The sequence below is a fragment of the Lepidochelys olivacea genome (assembly GCF_965140295.1).
Source record: "Lepidochelys olivacea isolate rLepOli2 genome assembly, chromosome: 3".
NCBI classification, from domain to species: domain Eukaryota; kingdom Metazoa; phylum Chordata; order Testudines; family Cheloniidae; genus Lepidochelys; species Lepidochelys olivacea.
The window spans coordinates 65,309,068-65,329,193 of record NC_140413.1 but is presented as its reverse complement, the minus strand read 5'-3'; the positions used below and the strand labels follow the sequence as shown (position 1 = coordinate 65,329,193).

General features: G+C 39.1%; 1 protein-coding gene across 2 annotated transcripts in view; it reads left to right on the top strand.

Moving 5' to 3' along the window:
• ME1 (malic enzyme 1) overlaps positions 1-20,126 on the top strand; it is a 336,698-nt gene that overhangs the window by 166,676 nt on the left and 149,896 nt on the right. For both annotated transcript variants that reach the window (XM_084622076.1, XM_084622077.1), the window contains one exon: positions 2,254-2,415. In XM_084622076.1, coding sequence (XP_084478202.1) covers positions 2,254-2,415 — 162 coding nt within the window. The remainder of the gene's footprint in view (positions 1-2,253; positions 2,416-20,126) is intronic.

Sequence of the window (20,126 nt, the reverse complement as noted above, 5' to 3'; positions counted from 1 at the left end):
CTAGGTCCTTTTCTGCAGAACTGCTGCCGAGCCATTCGGTCCCTAGTCTGTAGCAGTGCATTGGATTTTTACGTCCTAAGTGCAGGACTCTGGACTTGTCCTTGTTGAATCTCATCAGATTTCTTTTGGCCCAATCCTCCAATTTGTCTAGGTCCCTCTGTATCCTATCCCTACCCTCCAGCATATCTACCTCTCCTCCCAGTTTAGTGTCATCTGCAAACTTGCTGAGAGTGCAATCCACACCATCCTCCAGATCGCTAATGAAGATATTGAACAAAACCGGCCCCAGGACCGACCCTTGGGGCACTCCACTTGATACCGGCTGCCAACTAGACATGGAGCCATTGATCCATATTGGATATTAGATGAGCATTGGTGTTCTACATAGACAGGACCAAATTGTTTCAGTGGTCCACTCTTCGTGGTTATAGCAGACAGAATTAAAGGTCTTCCAATCTCCTCACAGATAATCTGATATTAGATAACTTCCTGTATCAGCTCTGGTTATGATCTGGCAGGTATTTTTCCACTAGACAAGTTGACAGCTCACTCCACAAGAGTGCAAGCATCCTCAGTAGCATTCCTAGTGCAGATCCCTATCCAGAACATTTGTAAAGTAGCAACCTGGTCATTGGTGCACACTTTCTGCTCTCATTATGCCATCACCCAGTACTCTAGAGATGATGCTATATTTGGTCGTGCTGTACAACAGTCTGTGTGTACATGAACTGCGATCCCTCCACCTATATTAGTGCTTGGGAGTCACCAAGAGTGGAATGCACATGTACAATCACTCAAAGAAAAAAACCTGTTACTAACTTTTCATAACTGTTGTTCTTCGAGATGCGTTGCACATGTCCATTCCATGGCCCTTCCCCCACCCTCTCTACATGGGAGTTTCCAGAAAGAAGGAACTGAGGGAGCTTGGGGTCAGCTGGGCTCTTTATACTGGTACCAGTGGCACATGGCAGCAGAGGGTGCTCAAGCCGTCCTGCTGGTTACCACTGAGGGAAAAATTTCCAGTGACTGTGCATGGGGCACGCACACGTCAAGGGTGGAATGGACATGTGTAACACATCTTGAAGAACAACAGTTACAACAGGTAGTAACCATTTTTCAGTCAAAGTTGCATTGCCTTTTACCCACCTCTTAATTCTAAATTATTCTCTTTTACTCTGTCGTACGTGACTCTTCACTCATATGGTTCTGTCCAGTGTTACAGAAACATTTGTTTTGAGTCCAGACAGGTGTTCTTTGTTTTAAATGTGTCTGAATTTTGTTTTATTATGGTGCTATTTCTACATACTTTGAGATCTACTGATGAAAAGCACTAAATAAGAGCTGGGTGGTCTTGTTATAGTTGGTGAAACAACATATTTGCATGTATACAGTGGGACCCCCTTATAGTAAAAAATTGCCTTTTATAGTCTCAAAAAAGCTGCACTGCAATTGCAGGAAGCTGTAGATGCCGTGTTTATGTGGGTCGGGAGGAGTATGGTTGTTGAAGGGCGTGAGCCTCTGCGGTATGTCTATATAGCATCTGGGAGTGAACTGCCTAGCCTTGGTCCACAGATGCAGGGCTCGTGCTAGCACACTGTTGTTAGCTGTGTAGATGGTGCTTTGTTATTGCGACTTGGGCTGGAGCTTGGGCTCTGAAGCCTAGGATAGGGTGTCGGCTAAAAATAGCATGCTCGCGCAAGCTCAGCTACCACAGGTCTGTGGTCCTGGGCTGGGAGGCTTGCTCCCGGATGCTGTGTAAACATATCCTGGAAGACTATAGTTTCACTCCTGTCAGGGAGCTGCAGTAGCAATATCACCTCCTTTTCACTCCCACTGGGAACAGTTGCGGCAACAGCTAGAAGCAAAGGATCCTTCCTTACCCTTTCTCCACAACATAGGGGCAAATCTTCTTCTTCCTTGTTTATTCAGAGCAATGTAAGAGGGGAAATGATTGTTCCTTTGGAATGCAGCACTGAGCACCTGTCTGATAAGTGACAATTGCTGCATTCTTAGAGGATTAGCACTGGGGAAACCTTTTACAGTGAAGTGAAGTTGCAATATAATTGAAGTGAATATGCAGTAAAATGTAATGATGGAATTCAGGACTTTCACTCTACTATAATTTAATGTGTCTCTGTAATAGTTTTAAAATGGAAACAAAAACATGTGTTGAGGAGTATAGATATGTTGCTTGCAAGTACTCAGCATTTCAGAAAAGAAATTATTTCATAGTCCTTTTTTTCCTCCATCAAGGCTATTGTGGTGACTGATGGAGAACGTATTCTTGGCCTTGGAGACCTTGGCTGTTATGGAATGGGCATCCCAGTTGGCAAATTGGCCCTTTACACAGCATGTGGAGGAATGAAACCACAGGAATGTCTGCCTGTAATCCTGGATGTGGGAACTGATAATGAGGTAAATACTTTTCCTAGGTTCCATGAACATTTCACATATTTTAGGAGCAACAGGCTGAACTGTATAATTGTATTTATCTGTTCTATTAAAGGGTAAAGTTAGAATTTTGGGTGAGTATATTATTCCATTTTTGTCTTATTTTTCCCTCATGTGAGTACTTATTCTCCTTCTTACTTGTTGTATATAATTATTCTTTAATACAGTTTTATTAAATTTACCAATATATTTAATAGAGTCTGTATACTGATATCTTTCTACTGACAATTTAGTACATTGAAAAGGCCCAGATTACTTCCACGGGCAAAAAGTCTGGCACAGGACCATTGATTGTGGAGATTTCACAATGCACCTGAAACCTTCCCTCCACCAGAGGTCCTACAGGTGGCCAGCACAGCCCCAAAAGTGGATTGCACTGGCTTAGGTGGGCATTTGGTGCATGCCCAGTGCAGCCTTCCCTGCATGGCAATTATATAGCCCACAGTGAGATTAGGCCCGAGAAAGGGACACTTCTCAGGAAGTGAATTCCCTTGGGGTGCAGCATCCCTCACACAGAAACTTTTTGTGCCAACTGGGGTTGAACTCTGTCCACTATGACTATTTTGTAAGGATGCCCAAAATTTACTGCTACTTCTTTATGAGCAAAGGTCCTATTTAATAACTTACTTCCAAATAATTCATTAATGCCTCTAGTCCCCGTTTCTTTTCTTCCAAACACATGAAGAGAAACTTGATGGTTTGTGAGATATTCACTGTTGTTTTCATAGGGTGAAATCCTGGTTTCACTGAAGTCTGTGGAAAAACACCCATTAACTTCTATGGTGTCTGGATTTGACCTTTAGTTTCTTTATCCTGTATTTATTTCGTTTTAGTATAAGAGTTGGTGTGAAAACTGGACTTTCAACCAAAGTGAAAATTTTTGTGAAACATTTTAATTTTGGTCGAAAAATTATGGTTCGTTGAGTGGTTTCACACATGTTCCACTAGGTATGTGCATGCCCAACACACTGGGGTCAGAGAGTTTTCTGCAGTGATTTCAAAACATTGTCTATACAGCTATTTTTAGAGCACTAGTGCAAACTCTGCTACCCAAGTCTGAGGACCCGGGCTGTGAGGCTCATTCCCACTCATTCCAAAATGCTGTGTAGACACACCTACCTGTGTCATCTTGGCAATGTATCTTTTTAGCTGCACCTCTGAACATTGAAATTAGTCTACTTTTGAAATATATTTATGTCTAGTCCATAGGATAGCAGTGAAAAATAGTGTTTTTTCTTTCAAGAATAGAAAATAATAAAGAATTGATTGTGTACATTGTCCTGATGTCTTTGATATCTGGTATCTGACAAATAGTAAGTATGTAAGTATAGTAGAGGATAGACAGTTCAATATTTTTTTGTATATACAGGCATACAATTCTAAAAAATATATTCTTTATGAGATCAGTGATTTTAGAACACTCCAAGTGCACTCAGTGGGTCTCTTTCCCAACGTGTCTAACCTGTTCTTAGAAACCTCCAACTACCTTTATAGTTAGAAAGCTTTTCCTAATGTCTAACCTAAATCTCCCTTGCTACAGATTAAGCTCATTACTTCTTATCCTACCTTCGGTGGACAGGGAGAACAATTGATCACAGTCCTCTTTATAACAGCTCTTAACATATTTAAGACTATTTTCAGGCCCCCCTCAGTCTTCTTTTCTCAAGACTAAACACACCCAGTTTTTTTAACCTTTCCTCATGGGTCAGGTTTTCTAATCCTTTTAACATTTTTGTTGCTCTCTTCTGGACTTTCTCCAATTTGTCCACATCTTTCCTGAAGTGTGATCTCCAGAATATTAATGTGAATATGAACATAAGAGTTTGCAAAATTTCAAGGGGAACTAGTGAGAGGATGTTACCTAAAGCAGACAGTGTTTCCCTTCATGTAGGGGACCTTTTAAGTAACTCGCTTGGGTTGATATAACAATTTGGCAGCATTTCATTTTCAGTAAACTGATGGAGACCTTTAAATTCTTTCGTGAGGTTTGTTAATCTCTTGCTTAATGCAAAGTTACAGTATGTCTGGTAATACTCTCAGAAACTGTCTCAACTATAATGTAATAAAAGGTTATTTCTACTTCATTTCTAACTCATGGGTTTCAGGAATTTAGAAGCTTACTGGTAAATCTAAACAACATGAGCATATATCCGTTCAATCTCAAGCCTACCATAACAGCTAATCTTTGACCAAGTTATGGTTTGCTTTTTTTTTTTTGGTTAAAAAAATTACTTGACATCAAAGTCTATTCTATGAATTCATAGCTTTCAACTTCTCACCTATAGTAACTTAGTCAGGGCTACACATGGAAAGTAATGAAGCAGAAGAGGAAGAGTAAATGAAATTGCAGACCTTTTGAGATGACAGACAAGCAGTAATATCAAAAGACCTTCCTGCATAGTTTAATTTCAGCCAAATCAAAATCAAAGATTTATGGTTGTGATTTCAATGCATGGAACCAATTCAACAGCTTGAATGGGCTTTTGTACTTTGTTAAAGGCAAGATATCAATAATATTATTAGGTAGACATAATAAATAGTTTCAGGGTTTTTTACACATCCTGTCTGAGGCAAAGTTATTTTAGAATATCAGTGTAAAAATTGTGATAACCTTCGGGCCTTGGTTAAAATAGGTATTTTACTGTTTTTCATGGAGCTTCTATGTGGCGCCTACTGTTTTAGTTGTTTAAGTGACAGAATATTTCTTAAATGGCCCCACAGATGATTTTTATAAAACCTATGTTGTATAGGAATATTTACAAGTAAGAACACCAGTAAACACACACACACAAAATATACAGGTAGCCCTACATATTTTAGGTGTGGTGTTATATTCAGTGATGGACACAGGCACTTGTGCAGTATTGCAGTATACTGAGAGATCCACAAATAGTTGGTTTTTGGATACAGGTGGGTATTTTGTGAAGAATTGCAATATGGAGGTAAATACATCGGTGTTATATATTAAGTATTCAAAGGAGAGAGTGGCATTTTTTAGATAAAATACAGTGTAGTTTGAGCTTGAAGTTGTTACTGTTTTGTCTTTGTTTCTTACACATTACACATTGTTCATTGGTTGAACACCAATACCCTTCAAACCTGGTGTTTAATCATCTAATTAGAATACTGTTACACATTTCATTTTTCTTGTATTTTGTTCACCTGCATTATGATTGTAGAGTTTTCTCTTGTGAGCCATGGAATGGGAGTGCATTTCCTGGCTCATATTAATAATCTGAGATCCTAAATAATTTTTTTGTTGTTTTATAAATGTTAGGGGAGGGCTGCATAGGGCATAATAGGCTCGTTTTCTTGTTGTCTAAAGCTGAAGATTTTGTCCAAAACCTGAAAATTTTTGATTGAGAAACACTGTCTAGTATCTAATGGGAGTTGTAGACTGCTCTGATGCACCACATCTCCCTTCTTGCTGAGTTGCTGAGGTGCACCATGGGAGATGTAGTTTGGCCAGGGATTCCAGTCCAGATAGGAGAATGGGGCATGAGGCAGCCTGGTATACTTTCCAAATCAAAATTTTTCAGTTTGGGGATTTTTTGTTGTTTATAGCGATGTGTTTTGGGTTTTTTGTTTTGTTTTGATAAAAAGTCAATTTTTCCGTGGAAAGCTGGAAAAAAATTGTCTAATTGAAAACTCAATTTTCAATCTAAAAATAGTTTCAATAGAAAATGTTCATCCAACTTTAATAATCTACTGTATCTGCCCACATCCTCTTCAGCAAAGGTTGAAACTGCTTGAATATATTTAATTTTTGATTATGGAAGTGTAGAAGAATTAGTTTCTATTGGAATTTTCCCAGTGTTTGAGAGTAGTAAGTTATGGAAAATATCTGTTCAGAAGTCTTCTTGTGTGGCACCCTGAAATTCTATTTTCTGTTTTTTGTGTATGTGTTGTCACTTATCTATCTTACCATTATTCAGAACTGCATAAGAATGGCAATTTTCCGTATAGATCTGCTCTTCAGAATCATTAGTTTGTTTTCAAACTGGATTACTGTTCTGGTGTGGAGGCAGCTATTATTGATTTTCTCATTCCATAATATTTGTATTACAATAATTCCAGAGTCCTCAGTCTGGATGATGGCCCTTATTATGTTTGGGGCCCCATTATATGCTTAACACAATGTCATGGTCCTATTCCTTGAATAATTTACATTTTAAAGAGATAGATGACATACCAAGAGTTTGGGAAAGGAATATAATCATATGTGATTCTTATATACCTATGCATTTTTCTTATTTTTCTAAATAGTTAAAGTAAATGCCAGTTATTCCTATCTGGCCATCAGTGTACCCATCATTATGTATTAATACTTTGCATTCATATATGTGGAATCTTATGTCCACTAAAATAGATATGGATTTAATGTATCCTGGATGTTAAAACAGGCCACAGGGAAGATTTGTTGTCAGCAACAAAAATGTTAATAGAAACCTCTACTGGATACAAAGCTCTTTACTGTAGCACAGGTTTTGGAATACTACATTGTATTTGGAAACCACACTTCCTGTTTAATCTTGTGTGATGGTTTGCTTGTCAGCCTGTACCTGCCTTTTGGCTATTTTATTTCTCCACAAAGTTCTTTATCTTCTATTCAAATTTTTATCTGTGGGCTAAATCTAAGTTTTCTAAGTTGTCTTTTCTTCTTTGAGTTTGTACAGTATATATGTACATTCATACTATATATGAGTTCATATAGAGTAACAGATATTAAATGCAAAAAAAGTTAACATTAAGACTAGTAAGCTCGCTTGTTTAGGAGTAGCTCTTTTTGGAATATGGTTCAATCTTCAAAAATGGCTTCTTTCTCCTCAAGCAGAGGTTGGGAATCATGCTGAAGTAGAACCCACAGCTCTGAGGAGTGAGTAATGTGGAGTTAGCGTGGTATCAGACAACATTGATCTGTTTTGGTTTTAATGAGAAATCTTAGCAAGGTCCAAAGGGACTTCGTGCCATTAAATTTTTCTTACAAGACTCACAAAACTGAATTTGTTTGCCAAAATAATATATAATTATTCTTAATGTCTTTAAAAGTGAATATCTAGTAAATTTTAGAAATCACTTCCTTAATTAAGAATGTAAGATCAAAAAGGTGTCAATATTTTAATTGAACAAAATATAAATATAAATTTTGAGTATGTAACTTTAATATGGCATTATCTTATGCTTACTATGGGCTACGTTGTCATTTTTCATCTAGCCTGGAGCCAGGGTGGCATGTCATCAGGGTCATAAACTGGGGGTGTCATCTTCAGCTCAGGCCCCTCTCTAGGTCCTCACTTCCCGGCTATATCTTAAGTCTTACAGATTCTTTCTACATAACATTAAGATATTACCTTTCTTATCCATTCATGCAGCTAAAACTCCCTTCCAAGCTCTCATCATCTCACATCCTGATTACTGCAACATCCTTTTCTCTGGCCTTGAAAAATGCAGTCTTGTCTTGTTCATTTCCATTCAAAATACTCCTATAAAGATCGTTTTCCTAGCTGGTTGCTTTGACCATGACCTTCTCTTTGCATCCCTCCAGTGGCTTCCCATTCTTCATCAGATCAAACATAAATATCACAGGATGGCTAGCCCTTTGGGACATGGTTCCACTCCCACCTGTGACATGCTTAACTCACCTCCCCAGGTAGAGAGATGAATGTCACATGACAGATGAGTCATGTGGCTAAATGAATCCTGTAGGGGTAGATAAGAGAGGCTGTGAAGGTGAAGGAAGAGGAGACCTTGAGTCCTGTCCAAAGAGAAGGGGGACTCCGGGTAGGAAGGCCTGGGAGTTGCTGTCCTCAAATGAGTGCAGAGAACTAGTAACAACTAGCAAGGCTGGAATGTAAGGAAAGACTTGGCTGAAGAGCGAGCCTCAGTAGGAAGTTTTGTTTCCCTTGTGAACTCTGTTAATAAATCAGACCAAAAGAAGAGGAGGTTGTTATTATATGCGTAAAAGACTTTGAGAGTTACTGAGAAGCCCAAGAAGGGAGACTGACGCAATGGCTAGCCTGAAGCCAGACCAGGTAGGTGGTGAGGCTACATTAAGCTACTTATCTTCAGTGTCAAAAACTTGTTCATTTTCACTAGGCTGCGATAGGGGGTTGGGGTGCGGGAGGGGGTGAGGGCTCTGGTTGGGGGTGCAGGCTCCGGGATGGGGCCAGAAATGAGGGGTTATGGGTGGGGAGGGGGCTCTGGGCTTGGGCAGGGGGTTGGGGCGTGGGAAGAGATGAGGGGTGCGGGATCTGGGCGGTGCTTATATCGGGCGGCTCCCCAGAAGTGGTGACATGTCTCTTGGCTCCTAGGTGCAGGGGCAGCGAGGCACACACCCTCACAGCTCCCATTGTCCATGGTTCACGGCCAATGGGAGCTGTGGGGCCAGTGCTCAGGGTGGGGGTGGTGCGCGGAGCCCCCTTGGTTGCACCTCCACCTAGGAGCCGAGGGACATTGCACGGCTCCCTGGAAGCAGCGACAAGCCAGGTAGGAAGCCCGTCTTAGCCCCACTGCGCTGCCAACTGGACTTTTAATGGCCCGTTGACAGTTATGTTTCAGTAAAGGGCTCTCGTGTCTGGTCCCTTTCCCCATTAGTCTGATAAATCTCAGAATCTGTTGAATTTTAGAATATGGTTCAAAGCTCAGCTGCTTTCCCAGCTCTTTCCTTGAGGGTAGCACTGGGAACAAGTGGTACAGGTCAATATACTTATTTGACTCTAAGGTGAAGTTTATTGGGGGGGGAAAGTTAAAACTGATATTTGATGTTTGTTAGAAATTTTATGTGTGTCTGGAGATGTTTGTAATGACTTATTGTTATACGTTTTTAGCTATATCTTCAGTTAGAGTAAATCATTGTAGTTCCATTGACTCATTAGAGCTATTTCAATTTAGATCAGTTGAAAATTTGGCTTCTTGTTTAGCACAGTAAGAACTACCAGAATGGGCAGGGTTCAGAAGATTGCACATGTGAATTAATCTGTGTGGATGGGGAAAGGATACAGAAGGATTAGATGCAGTAGTGTTAACCAAAGAGAGGGATAGAGAATGAAAGTAAAAAGTGTAGGGAAAAAAGTGAGTGAGTGGAAAGGAGGAGGACAGGGAGAGTTTGTCTAGTCAGAGCTATAACCTTTAGTTTGTCTTTAGATTAGGAAATTAGTGAGCTTCATGAGCGAAGGCAAACAAGAGGCTTAAAGGTCAAACCGATTAAAAGATAAGCTGCATTATAAAAGGAAAGAACAAGCATAGCTGGACAAGTCAAGTCTGGCTTTGAAAAGAGTCCCTCTGAGATCTGGTTGAGTTGTACAAAACCCTAGCTGGGGGTGACTATACAAATGTAGACAGGAAAAAATAAGATGCCTATATTATGTAAGATAGTCTGATATTAGACATAGAAAGAAAATTATTTTTGATTTACATAATTATTTCCCTCCATCAGTCACACCCCATGTTTTAAAATGTCAAACTATTTACTGTAGATTTGTTTTGAAACACTATTTTAACCAAGCACAAATAAAAATATATTACATTATTCAGTGTTTTGTCTCTTTCTGTGCAAGTCATTTTTACTTCAAGCATAATTTTATTTTAATAAATGTTATATATTCATAGATTTTATGGCTAGAAGGGATTGTTATGATCATTTAGTCTGAGCTCCTGCATAACACAGGCCTAGAATTTTGCCCATGTTGACATAGGTTACAGTTGTGCTTTCAAAGTCACAGATGGAAAAATAGTTAGTATACTACAGCTCCTGTTCCCCTGCCCCTCCCTCATATGCTAATAATATATCTCAGCAGCTACTTTGGGTTGGTAATTTTACTATTAGTATGTTGGCTAACCAGCCACCCCTTTTGAGTCTCATCTTAAAACATATTCTCTCCTTTTCGTACGTCTAGAACGATTTTATTGTCAAAGAAGGCACAGATTACATGACTTTCCATTTTTGGGAGTACAGTGTTACTCTTTTCCACTTGGAGGTCTCCTGCAGAAAGCTGGAAAGTCCTTCCACATTTGTTCCCTCTCTGGCAGGGAGAAGTGAAGAGAGACCAACCTTCCCACAGCAGGACCTGCCTGTTTAGAATGGGTTTGTCAAGGTTCCTTCCCCACTTTGAACTCTAGGGTACAGATGTGGGGACCTGCATGAAAAACCCCCTAAGCTTATTTTTACCAGCTTAGGTTAAAACTTCCCCAAGGTACAAACTGTTTTACCTTTTGTCCCTGGACCTTATGCTGCCACCACCAAAGTGTCTAATAAAAATAACAGGGGAAGTGCCCACTTGGAAATGTCTCCCCGCCCCAAAATATCCCCCCAAGCACTACACCCCCTTTCCTGGGGAAGGCTTGATAAAAATCCTTACCAATTTGCATAGGTGAACACAGACCCAAACTCTTGGATCTTAAGAACAATGAAAAAGCAATCAGGTTCTTAAAAGAAGAATTTTAATTAAAGAAAAAGTAAAAGAATCACCTCTGTAAAATCAGGATGGTAAATACCTTACAGGGTAATCAGATTCAAAACATAGAGAATCCCTCTAGGCACAACCTTAAGTTACAAAAAGACACAAAAAAAGGAATATACATTCCATTCAGCACAACTTATTTTATCAGCCATTTAAACAAAACAGAATCTAACGCACATCTAACTAGATTGCTTACTAACTTTTTACAGGAGTTTTGACCTGCATTCCTGCTCTGGTCCTGGGAAAAGCATCACCCAGACAGAGAGGACCCTTTGTTTCCACCCCCTCCAGCTTTGAAAGTATTTTGTCTCTTCATTGGTCATTTTGGACAGGTGCCAGCAAGGTTATCTTAGCTTCTTAACCCTTTACAGGTGAAAGGGTTTTTCCTCTGGCCAGGAGGGATTTAAAGGTGTTTACCCTTCCCTTTATATTTATGACAGGATGAAGAGTAATGGTCCTCCAAAACCAGTGTTTCCTGCGGGTGCTGGGATCCATATGCAGTGTGGAGATGTGGTGGTAAAGGCTTACCCTTCACTCCAGTCCATGGTCCCCTCCTAAGCTAGGAAATGTGTGACACAGCTAGCTGACATGCTTCAAAGAAAAAGCTTCAGAAAAGACAAATTTAATAAAACTTAGCATAATTTTTGGTGATTTAACTTTAAGATTTTTCCCCCAAAATGTTTTATGATAAAACAGCTTCTTAAATTCTCTTGCCCTGTGGTTAGGTAGGGACTGATTTTCAGAAGTTCTGAGCACCCCAGTTGAAACAGAAAGCAATTATATTGGCAGGTTCTCAGCACTTTTTGAAAATCAGGAAACTTATTTAGGTCCTAAATATGGATTAGGAAACCTACTTGTAGGTACCCTTAGAAGAAAAATACACTGGGTATACCGATATACACCACAAATTTTCTGAAATGTATAGCATCTGCTGCTTTGTTTAAGAAGATTAGGTCCCAAAATAAGTTTGTTAAAAAGAGGAGAGTTTTCAAACCCTAATATGAATTGAGTTTATTTTATACATTTTGACTTATCTAAATGAAAACATTTTACAAATGTTGACAGTTCATAAAGGGCAGAAAATTGATAAACAACAGATTAATGGCTGTGAAGCAGAAAGTAAAATGAATGTAGGTAGAAAATTAACCTTACCGGTAGAACTTCACTGCCCAGTAAAGTATATAATGAATCAAACAGCATAACTGGAAAAATATAAATTACATTTGCAAACATTATTTCGTTTTATAAGACTCTTACATTACTAGTAGCAAGGGATAGTTATGATCCAAGAAGCAGATGTGGATTCAAATTTATATTTCCTCCAAGCACTTCTCTTGTGTATGTACTTGGTGTTTAAGCTTTTCCAACAGAAGGAGAATCCATATTTTACTATGACACAATTCCATAGAAATGACATTTTCCCAAGAATGTGCAATGCAGAGTCTTGCTGCTAACATTAAAAAAGAAATTAACTGCATTAAAATGCAGTTGAAATTTTTTTGATGGAACAGTTTTCCATCACAGTGTGCAGTTTCATTAAAACTAAAATGCTCTGCAGGAGCAGGTCTATTTCATCAAAATTTTGGGAAAAAAAATCAAAATAAATCATTTATATTTTCTTGTTTTGTTTTGATAAGGCAAAAATGTTTCATTTAGACTACCATTTTGATTCATTTAGACTTTTATATTGTATATAATCTATATCTAATATTTTATTATGTTTCAACATTATTGAAATGTTGGTGGGTAGGAATAGTCAGGGTGATAGGAATGGTGTCCCTCGCCTGTTTGCCAGAAGCTGGGAATGAGTGACAGAGGATGGATCACTTGATGATTACCTGTTCTGTTCATTCCCTCTGTGCACCTGGCATTGGCCACTGTCGGAAGACAGGATACTGGGCTAGATGGACCTTCGGGCTGACCCAGTAGGGCCATTTTTATGTTATGAAATGTTTTAATATCAAAACATGTACATAATTCTGCATCAACATTTTTCAGAATTTTCATTCTACAGTGTATTTTGGAATTTCAGCATTTTGTTGCAATTCAGAAGAAAAACAAACTTCAAAATATTGGAATTTCCTGTTTTCTAACTGGCTCTAATTTCTACCCTATCTCTACTAATGGTGAGAATTTTTATTTTGACAGAGTCTCTCTAAATCTGTAAAATACTGTGGTAGTTTGTTTGGGATGCACTGTACAAAATAAATTTGTATTGTATTATCACAAAAAATTTAAAGATTTGAAATACTGGAAAGCATGACTCCTCTTATTTCAGGATGATCAGGTGCCCTGTGAATTCCCAACACCGGTTATTCTTGAAAACAATTTATTTCAGAAATAAAGAATCAAGGAACTGAGATTATAGAAAGAGGATTTTTTTCCAGTTAAAGTGCTATATTTCTTTGAGCTGCAGCATACCCATAATTTTTCAAACTCCTTCTCTAAGATCTGGTCTACACTTAAAAATTAGATTGCTCTAGCTACATTGTTCAGATCTGTGACACATTTCATGCCCTGAGTGCCATAGTTAGGTTGACCTAACGTCTGGTGTAGATGTGGCTAGGTTGGTGGAAGAATTCTTCTTTTGACCTAGCTAATGCCTCTCAGAGTGATGAACTAATTACACTGACAGAAAATTGCTTCCATCAATGTAGGTAGCATCTACACTGCGACACTACAGAGGCGTAGCTGCAGTGTCTTTGCTATGCCGCTAAAGCGGAAGTACAGTAGATATGGCCTAAGGGTGCAATTCTGCAATACTGAATAACTCCTGAGGGGTTCTGACTAGAGCTAGTCAAAAAAAAATTTTGGGGGGAATAATAAATTCACCAAAAAATGGAGACCAAAACTATTCACAAATTCAGGTCCAGTTTGGTGAATAGTTTTGGTTGCTTAAAAAATTAGGGGGGGAAATTAGAAAAAGTTAAAATGGTTTGACATTATCAAAATGAGCCATTTTGACATTTCATTTCAAAATGAACCATTTTGTTTTGAATATGTTGATTCAACCTGAACAATTTTGTTTTGTTTTTATTTTGGTGAGAAATACTGAAAAATGTCAGTTTCGGTTTTGGGTTTGGCCACTGAATGAAAAAAATCAGTTATTCACTCAGCACTAATTCTGAGCACTCTACTCTGAGTTCAGTATAAGTGGAGATGCTCAGTATGTTGTAGGAATGGGTCCTATGCCTCTGATTTTTCTGGGGAGGCTGTTTGCTGAAAATGAAAGTATCTGTTCCAAAGATATATTTCAGTACCAATTCTGAGTACAGATAGCCCTGGTTGAGCTTCCCGAGCTGGACACTCACCAGGCTACTGTGTTTGCGTCCCCATATCTTGTACCTATGTTCTCTTCACTGCCTGTGACTGAGCAGAGTCCAGGCACTGCCTCTGGCTTTAGGTCTCTAGGCACATTCTTGAGGTGCAGATCTTTCTTCTCACATTCCCTTCTGAGTGGTGAGACCCCATGGTCCAACTCCTTAGGCCCTGTGACTAGTGCCAGCTTCCCCAGACTCCTGAACACCCTTTCCCAGAATGCCAACCTTATAGTTACTCTGGTGTACAGCTTACTTTTTCAGGGACATGTGATAGTTGAAGGACTTAACACAAAGGCTTTACAAAGCTTTCAAAACCAGTCACTCTTTACTTTAGGTATTGCAAGAAATATACAAATCCAGACAAAAACAATAAGAGGTCCATATGGCATTCCCTGCCTCACTTTCCTCACCATTCTGGAGTGTTCTTCAGAACTGGGACTGTATCTTTCTGGGCTCCAGCTCCCCATTCTGGGACTCCACTTCCCCAGGTCAGGCTTTTCTTCCCAGTCATGGGGTCAGTCCTCTCTTCTCTAGCCAGCTTCCTTGGACTTTGGCTGTTCTCGCCATCAGAAATGTATCCTCTCCTTCCAAAAGCTTGTGTCTTTGTTCCTCCTGTGAGTACTTCCTCTGATTTCTCCCCATTCCACCCCCCTGAGTCTCAGGCTCAGGTTTTTAAGATGCAGTGCTAACACCTGATCTCTTCGTTGTTTTTGGAAAAATTCTACTCCGTCAAACGCCAGCCCTTTGCGCCAAAGTTGGAGAAAACTGGTTCTTCTAACTTCAGCCAGCCTATTCTTCTAAGATCCTCCCATTTGAATGGATGACCATCAAGATTTAACAACCGTCTGTTGTTCCTGATCTGGGAAATACATGGCACAGAAATGGTGGATTACACATACACTGAGGCATTCAGTGACACAGCAATTTAATAAAATCAACCAGAATTCATAAATTGTTCATAGATAGAGATGGTATTTCAGCATGTTCATTCCCTGATGATGAAATGCACCAATTGTGTAATCTACTGTGTCATTAGCTTGGCTCGGCTCCTGAAGCTCAATTAGAGCCAGGTGTACGGCTCAGGCCTTTCTTGAACTTTGATGACTTGCTGATCTCTTAGCTCTAAGTGTGTACAAGTAATATAAATGGGTTTCCCCCCAGCCCTTTTTAAAAAAAAAAAACAAAAAACCTCAAGAGATCATTACAGTTTTAATATGTTCCGGTGGTGCTTCAAAGAACTCTTTTTTATTTTACATGGCTAATTCTAAGTAGATCTATGTGATCTTTCAAGTGAATGAACCTCAGTTAAGCCCTTTTGGGGGAAAGAAGTTTACAAGGATAAAGTTTGAACTTGCTGCATTTCTAAGTATGAATGTGTTTTATATCTTTTGTGTAGGTTTTTTCATTAAAGCACTAGTGTGTAAAATAGACATGTTCAAGTTTTCAATAAATTTAATTTAATATACACAACAAATCTGTTAACCAGAGAAAGATGAGTTATATTTTGAAGGAGATTAAATCTCCAAAAGAACATTAAAAAGGTTTACATTCTACAAGAAGTTTGTTATTCAAGTTTCATTTGTTCACTTGAGGAAAAGGATCCAGTAATCATGGCTTGACATATTTGTTTGTAGTATAGAATTTTCTTTTCAGTAATCGGCTTTGGAAACCATGAAATAGTCAGTAGTAAATATGTTAATCTCTCAAAATGTGTGAACAGTTAAAAAAAACAAAAACAAACCCTCTGATCTAGTTTGCACTGTAGTGACCTGAATAACAGGATAATGTGCTTAAGCAGCTTATTTATTCTTCAGTGCCTTTTTGAAAAAGAGAAATTGCACAATAGTTTGCCATTCACGGCTTAGAAATGACCACTGTTCTTTTCAGTTGTTGAATGCTTAATTATTTTCTCTCCTATCTGTATTTCACCATACATTACTCCAAACAGGAGTTTAAAGGAACTTTTTGGTTGTTCCTTGTTGAACTATAACACTTTTGTGAAGAAGTATGCACTGAGCTGTAAACAAATTTCAAGCTCTCAGAAAAGTTTTACAGGCTTTCTGCCAAGATGTCTTGCTGAATTAACTGCCTGTGCTTATAAGACTTTACCCAAACTGAAAACCCAAAAGAGCCCTGTGGACATGAAGTTAATTAGATTTTTAAGGGTGCCTCATTAACATTCTGCAAAGGAGAGAGAGTATGTGTGTGTGTTGTGATCATACAAGCATGATTAGGCTGACATTATTTGTTGATTCTCTTATATTAGTTATTGGTCTGTGGATACCAGCAAGTGTACCAGATACAGTGGTGGTGAGGGAGCAAAGGGAGCTCGAAAACAGTGTCTGAAGGCTGCACTAAAGCTTTACTACACAAAAGCTTAACTACACAGTTAAGGATTTGTCAGCATTTATGCTGTATATCTTGATTTTCATGGATTTATAGTTCAGCAAAAGTTGGCTTCAGTGTGAAAACCTGGCAAATTGTCTCAATCTGGCTATGAAATATTTTGAAACACTTCATTTAACTTGGCTTGACAATTTAAAAATTAGACATGAAAAAAAAAACTTTTTTTGCAGAGCTCTGGATAGAAGAAACATGACTGCTTTTGGAAAAAAGTATTTTCCTTCAGTAGGTATCGTAAAAATTGCCAGTCATAATACATGCTGGTGGTGGGAGATGATGAGGCATATGAGATACTGAAATTTGAAAGGGGATAAACTACACATGATGAATAACTATATAGGGCAACGTTGTGGCCTGGCAGACATGGTGGTGCAGGGCTGTAAGGAGGCACATGGCTATTAACCTGGGAGAGGAAACATGATCTGGAGAGTCACTATGATCCCCCTATCATGCAGGTTGATTGGAGGGTTGAGAACGGGTGGAACCAAAGCTTCCCCACCTACTGCATGTCAGTGTAGCTGCATCTGCATGCCAGGGAACTAGTGCTGTGCTGGCTATAGGCCTGGCACAGTTTTTCCCTCCGTGGAGCAGCAGAGGGACTGATAGGAAGACACTCTTCCAGACTGCTACAGGCGCAGTGCAAAAACATACTGTCCCTTGCGTTAAGCTCGTTGCAAAGCCATGGTGGAGTCCATAGCATGAAATCTATATATTGTGTCTTGTGCATATCATGATTATGCAAATATCAGTCTTTAGTAAGTATTTCTGCTCTTTATTAAAAAAAAATTAAGACCCAAATTGTCAACAGCACACGTCAAAATATATAGAGGAAATACCCTTAAAACCAAACTCTAAGAAGTTCTCAAGCAGCATTTATTTTACTTTACCTAGCTGTAAATTGCAGTTATTGATGGGAATTTTTTGTCAGTTTGTGTGTGTATGGTGAAATCAATGTTTGCTAACATTTACCAATAAAAAAAGTAATCCTTCCAAACCTAATCATGCAGTTCCTTGCTTTTGGATCTGTGGTGTTGTGTTTCCTAGAGATTTCTCTTAAATGAGAAGTCACATCAATTCTATTAAATTAAGCCATCACTTAATATGTGGGCAGTGCGATCTGATTTTTCTGGTAATCTGTCATCTAGCCATTTATCAAAATTGTTTTGAGATTGTAGATCTCAATTCATACTTAACAGCAGCAACATATTCTGAATAAAAGCTTTTATTATTATTATTCAGTCAAGCTGAAGCTCTGTTGGGCTGTACAAACATTAATATGACAAAATTGTTTTCCTGGGAAGAGGGGGGTCTTTTACAGTCTTGAGAGACAAAACAGATACAAGTCAGGGAATGGGGATATAATACAAGCAAATGAGTGTGGTGAAGAATTAATGCAACCTTCTTAGTTACATGACGTATTGTTTGGGTTTTATTCCTTTGTGTTTTGTTTTTTAATTAGGCTAGAGGTAAGGCGAAGTATGGGAACATTAGTAAGATTGAGGGAGAAGGGAAAGAGGAACAGTCACAGCTCATCACCTGCCTAGCTGTGATCAGCGGGGTGTGTTCTTTAGGTAACACAGAGTGAATCTTCAGGACTTATTTGAAGGAGGATAAAGTAGTAGCTGTATTGGTTATGCATAAGGGGTGGAGTTGGAGAAAGCTTTTCGGGAGAAGATGATTCACGGGTAACGGTAAGAGTTCCATGAAAAGTGATTCCATGTAAAGAGCTGCACACTAGAAGCCATTTAAAATAACAGCAACAAGTTTTATCGGTCCTACAGAACCAAGGAACTATGCTGAATATTCTTGAGCACCATCTGTGGGCATTTTATAGAGAGAACAATCTTGTAACAGGTGGTAAGGGCCGGGAAAGTTGGCAGAATTAAGGTTGAGGCTGGTATCATAAGTTACTAAATTTGCTAGCTAGGTTTGGGCTAAATAAGCTGTGACTGGCCTTAAAAGATAAAAACAATAAACTTGTGTTTGATACAGAGGCAAAGAGGGAGCTAGTGAATGGATTGAAATAAGGGGATTGATGTGGTTAGAGTGATGAACTAGGAAAATGATCTTGGCCACAGCATTTTAAATGGACTTGAAAGGAGGAAGGTTGCAGTAGTTAAGGCCAGAAAGAAGAAGTCTTGCCCCAGTCAAGCCACAAAATGTTGAAGACTTGGATGAGAGTTGTAGCTGTGTAAACAGAGGAAAGTCCTTATCTTAGAATTGTTGTGTAAGAGGAAGCAACAAGATTTAGACATTGTGAAAGTACGGGTCTTGTCAAGGTTCCTTTCCCACTCTGAACTCTAGGGTACAGATGTGGGGACCTGCATGAAAACCTCCTAAGCTTACTTTTACCAGCTTAGGTTAAAACTTCCCCAAGGTACAAATTAATTTTACCCTTTGCCCTTGGAATTTCCACTGCCACCACCAAACTTTAACTGGGTTTACTGGGAAATGTAGTTTGGACACGTCTTTCCCCCCAAAATCCTCCCAACCCTTGCACCCCACTTCCTGGGGAAGGTTTGGTAAAAATCCTCAACAATTCGCATAGGTGACCACAGACCCAAACCCTTGGATCTTAGAACAATGAAAAAGCATTCAGTTTGCTTACAAGAAGACTTTTAATAGAAGTAAAGGAATCACCTCTGTAAAATCAGGATGGTAGATACCTTACAGGGTAATTAGATTCAAAACATAGAGAATCCCTCTAGGTAAAACCTTAAGTTACAAAAAAGACACACAGACAGGAATAGTCATTCTATTCAGCACAGTTCTTTTCTCAGCCATTTAAAGAAATCATAATCTAACACATACATAGCTAGATTACTTACTAAAAGTTCTAAGACTACATTCCTGTTCTGTCTCCTGCAAAAGCAGCATACAGACAGACCTAGACCCTTTGTTTTTCTCCCTCTTCCCAGATTTTGAAAGTATCTTGTCTCCTCATTGGTCATTTTGGTCAGGTGCCAGCAAGGTTACCTTTAGCTTCTTAACCCTTTACAGGTGAGAGGAGTTTTCCTCTGGCCAGGACGGATTTTAAAGGGGTTTACCCTTCCCTTTATATTTATGACAGGTCTAGAGAAGGCTGAGTCAAAAATGGCACCCAAATTAGAGGCTTGGATCACTGGGAAGGGCGGTAGTGTAGTCCAGAGTGATAGAGAAAAGTGGGAGAAGGGAGGACTTTGACAGAAAAGATCAAGAACTCAGTTTTGGCCATATTGAATTTGAGATGTTGACTTGACGTCCACAAACACAGGTATCAGAAAGACAGACTGAAATGCTGGATTGGATTGAGGAAGACAGCTTGTCAGTGCAGAGACGGATTTGAGCGATCAGCATAAAGATAGGAGTCACAGCTATTTCTGAAATTAAGAGTACCTAGAGAGAGTGTGTAGAAAAAGAAGAGGGGGACCAAAGATGGAGCCTAGGGCAATACCTACTGAAAAGTGGAGAGGGGGCCAGCAACAACCCTCCAAACAACATACTGAAGGAGCAA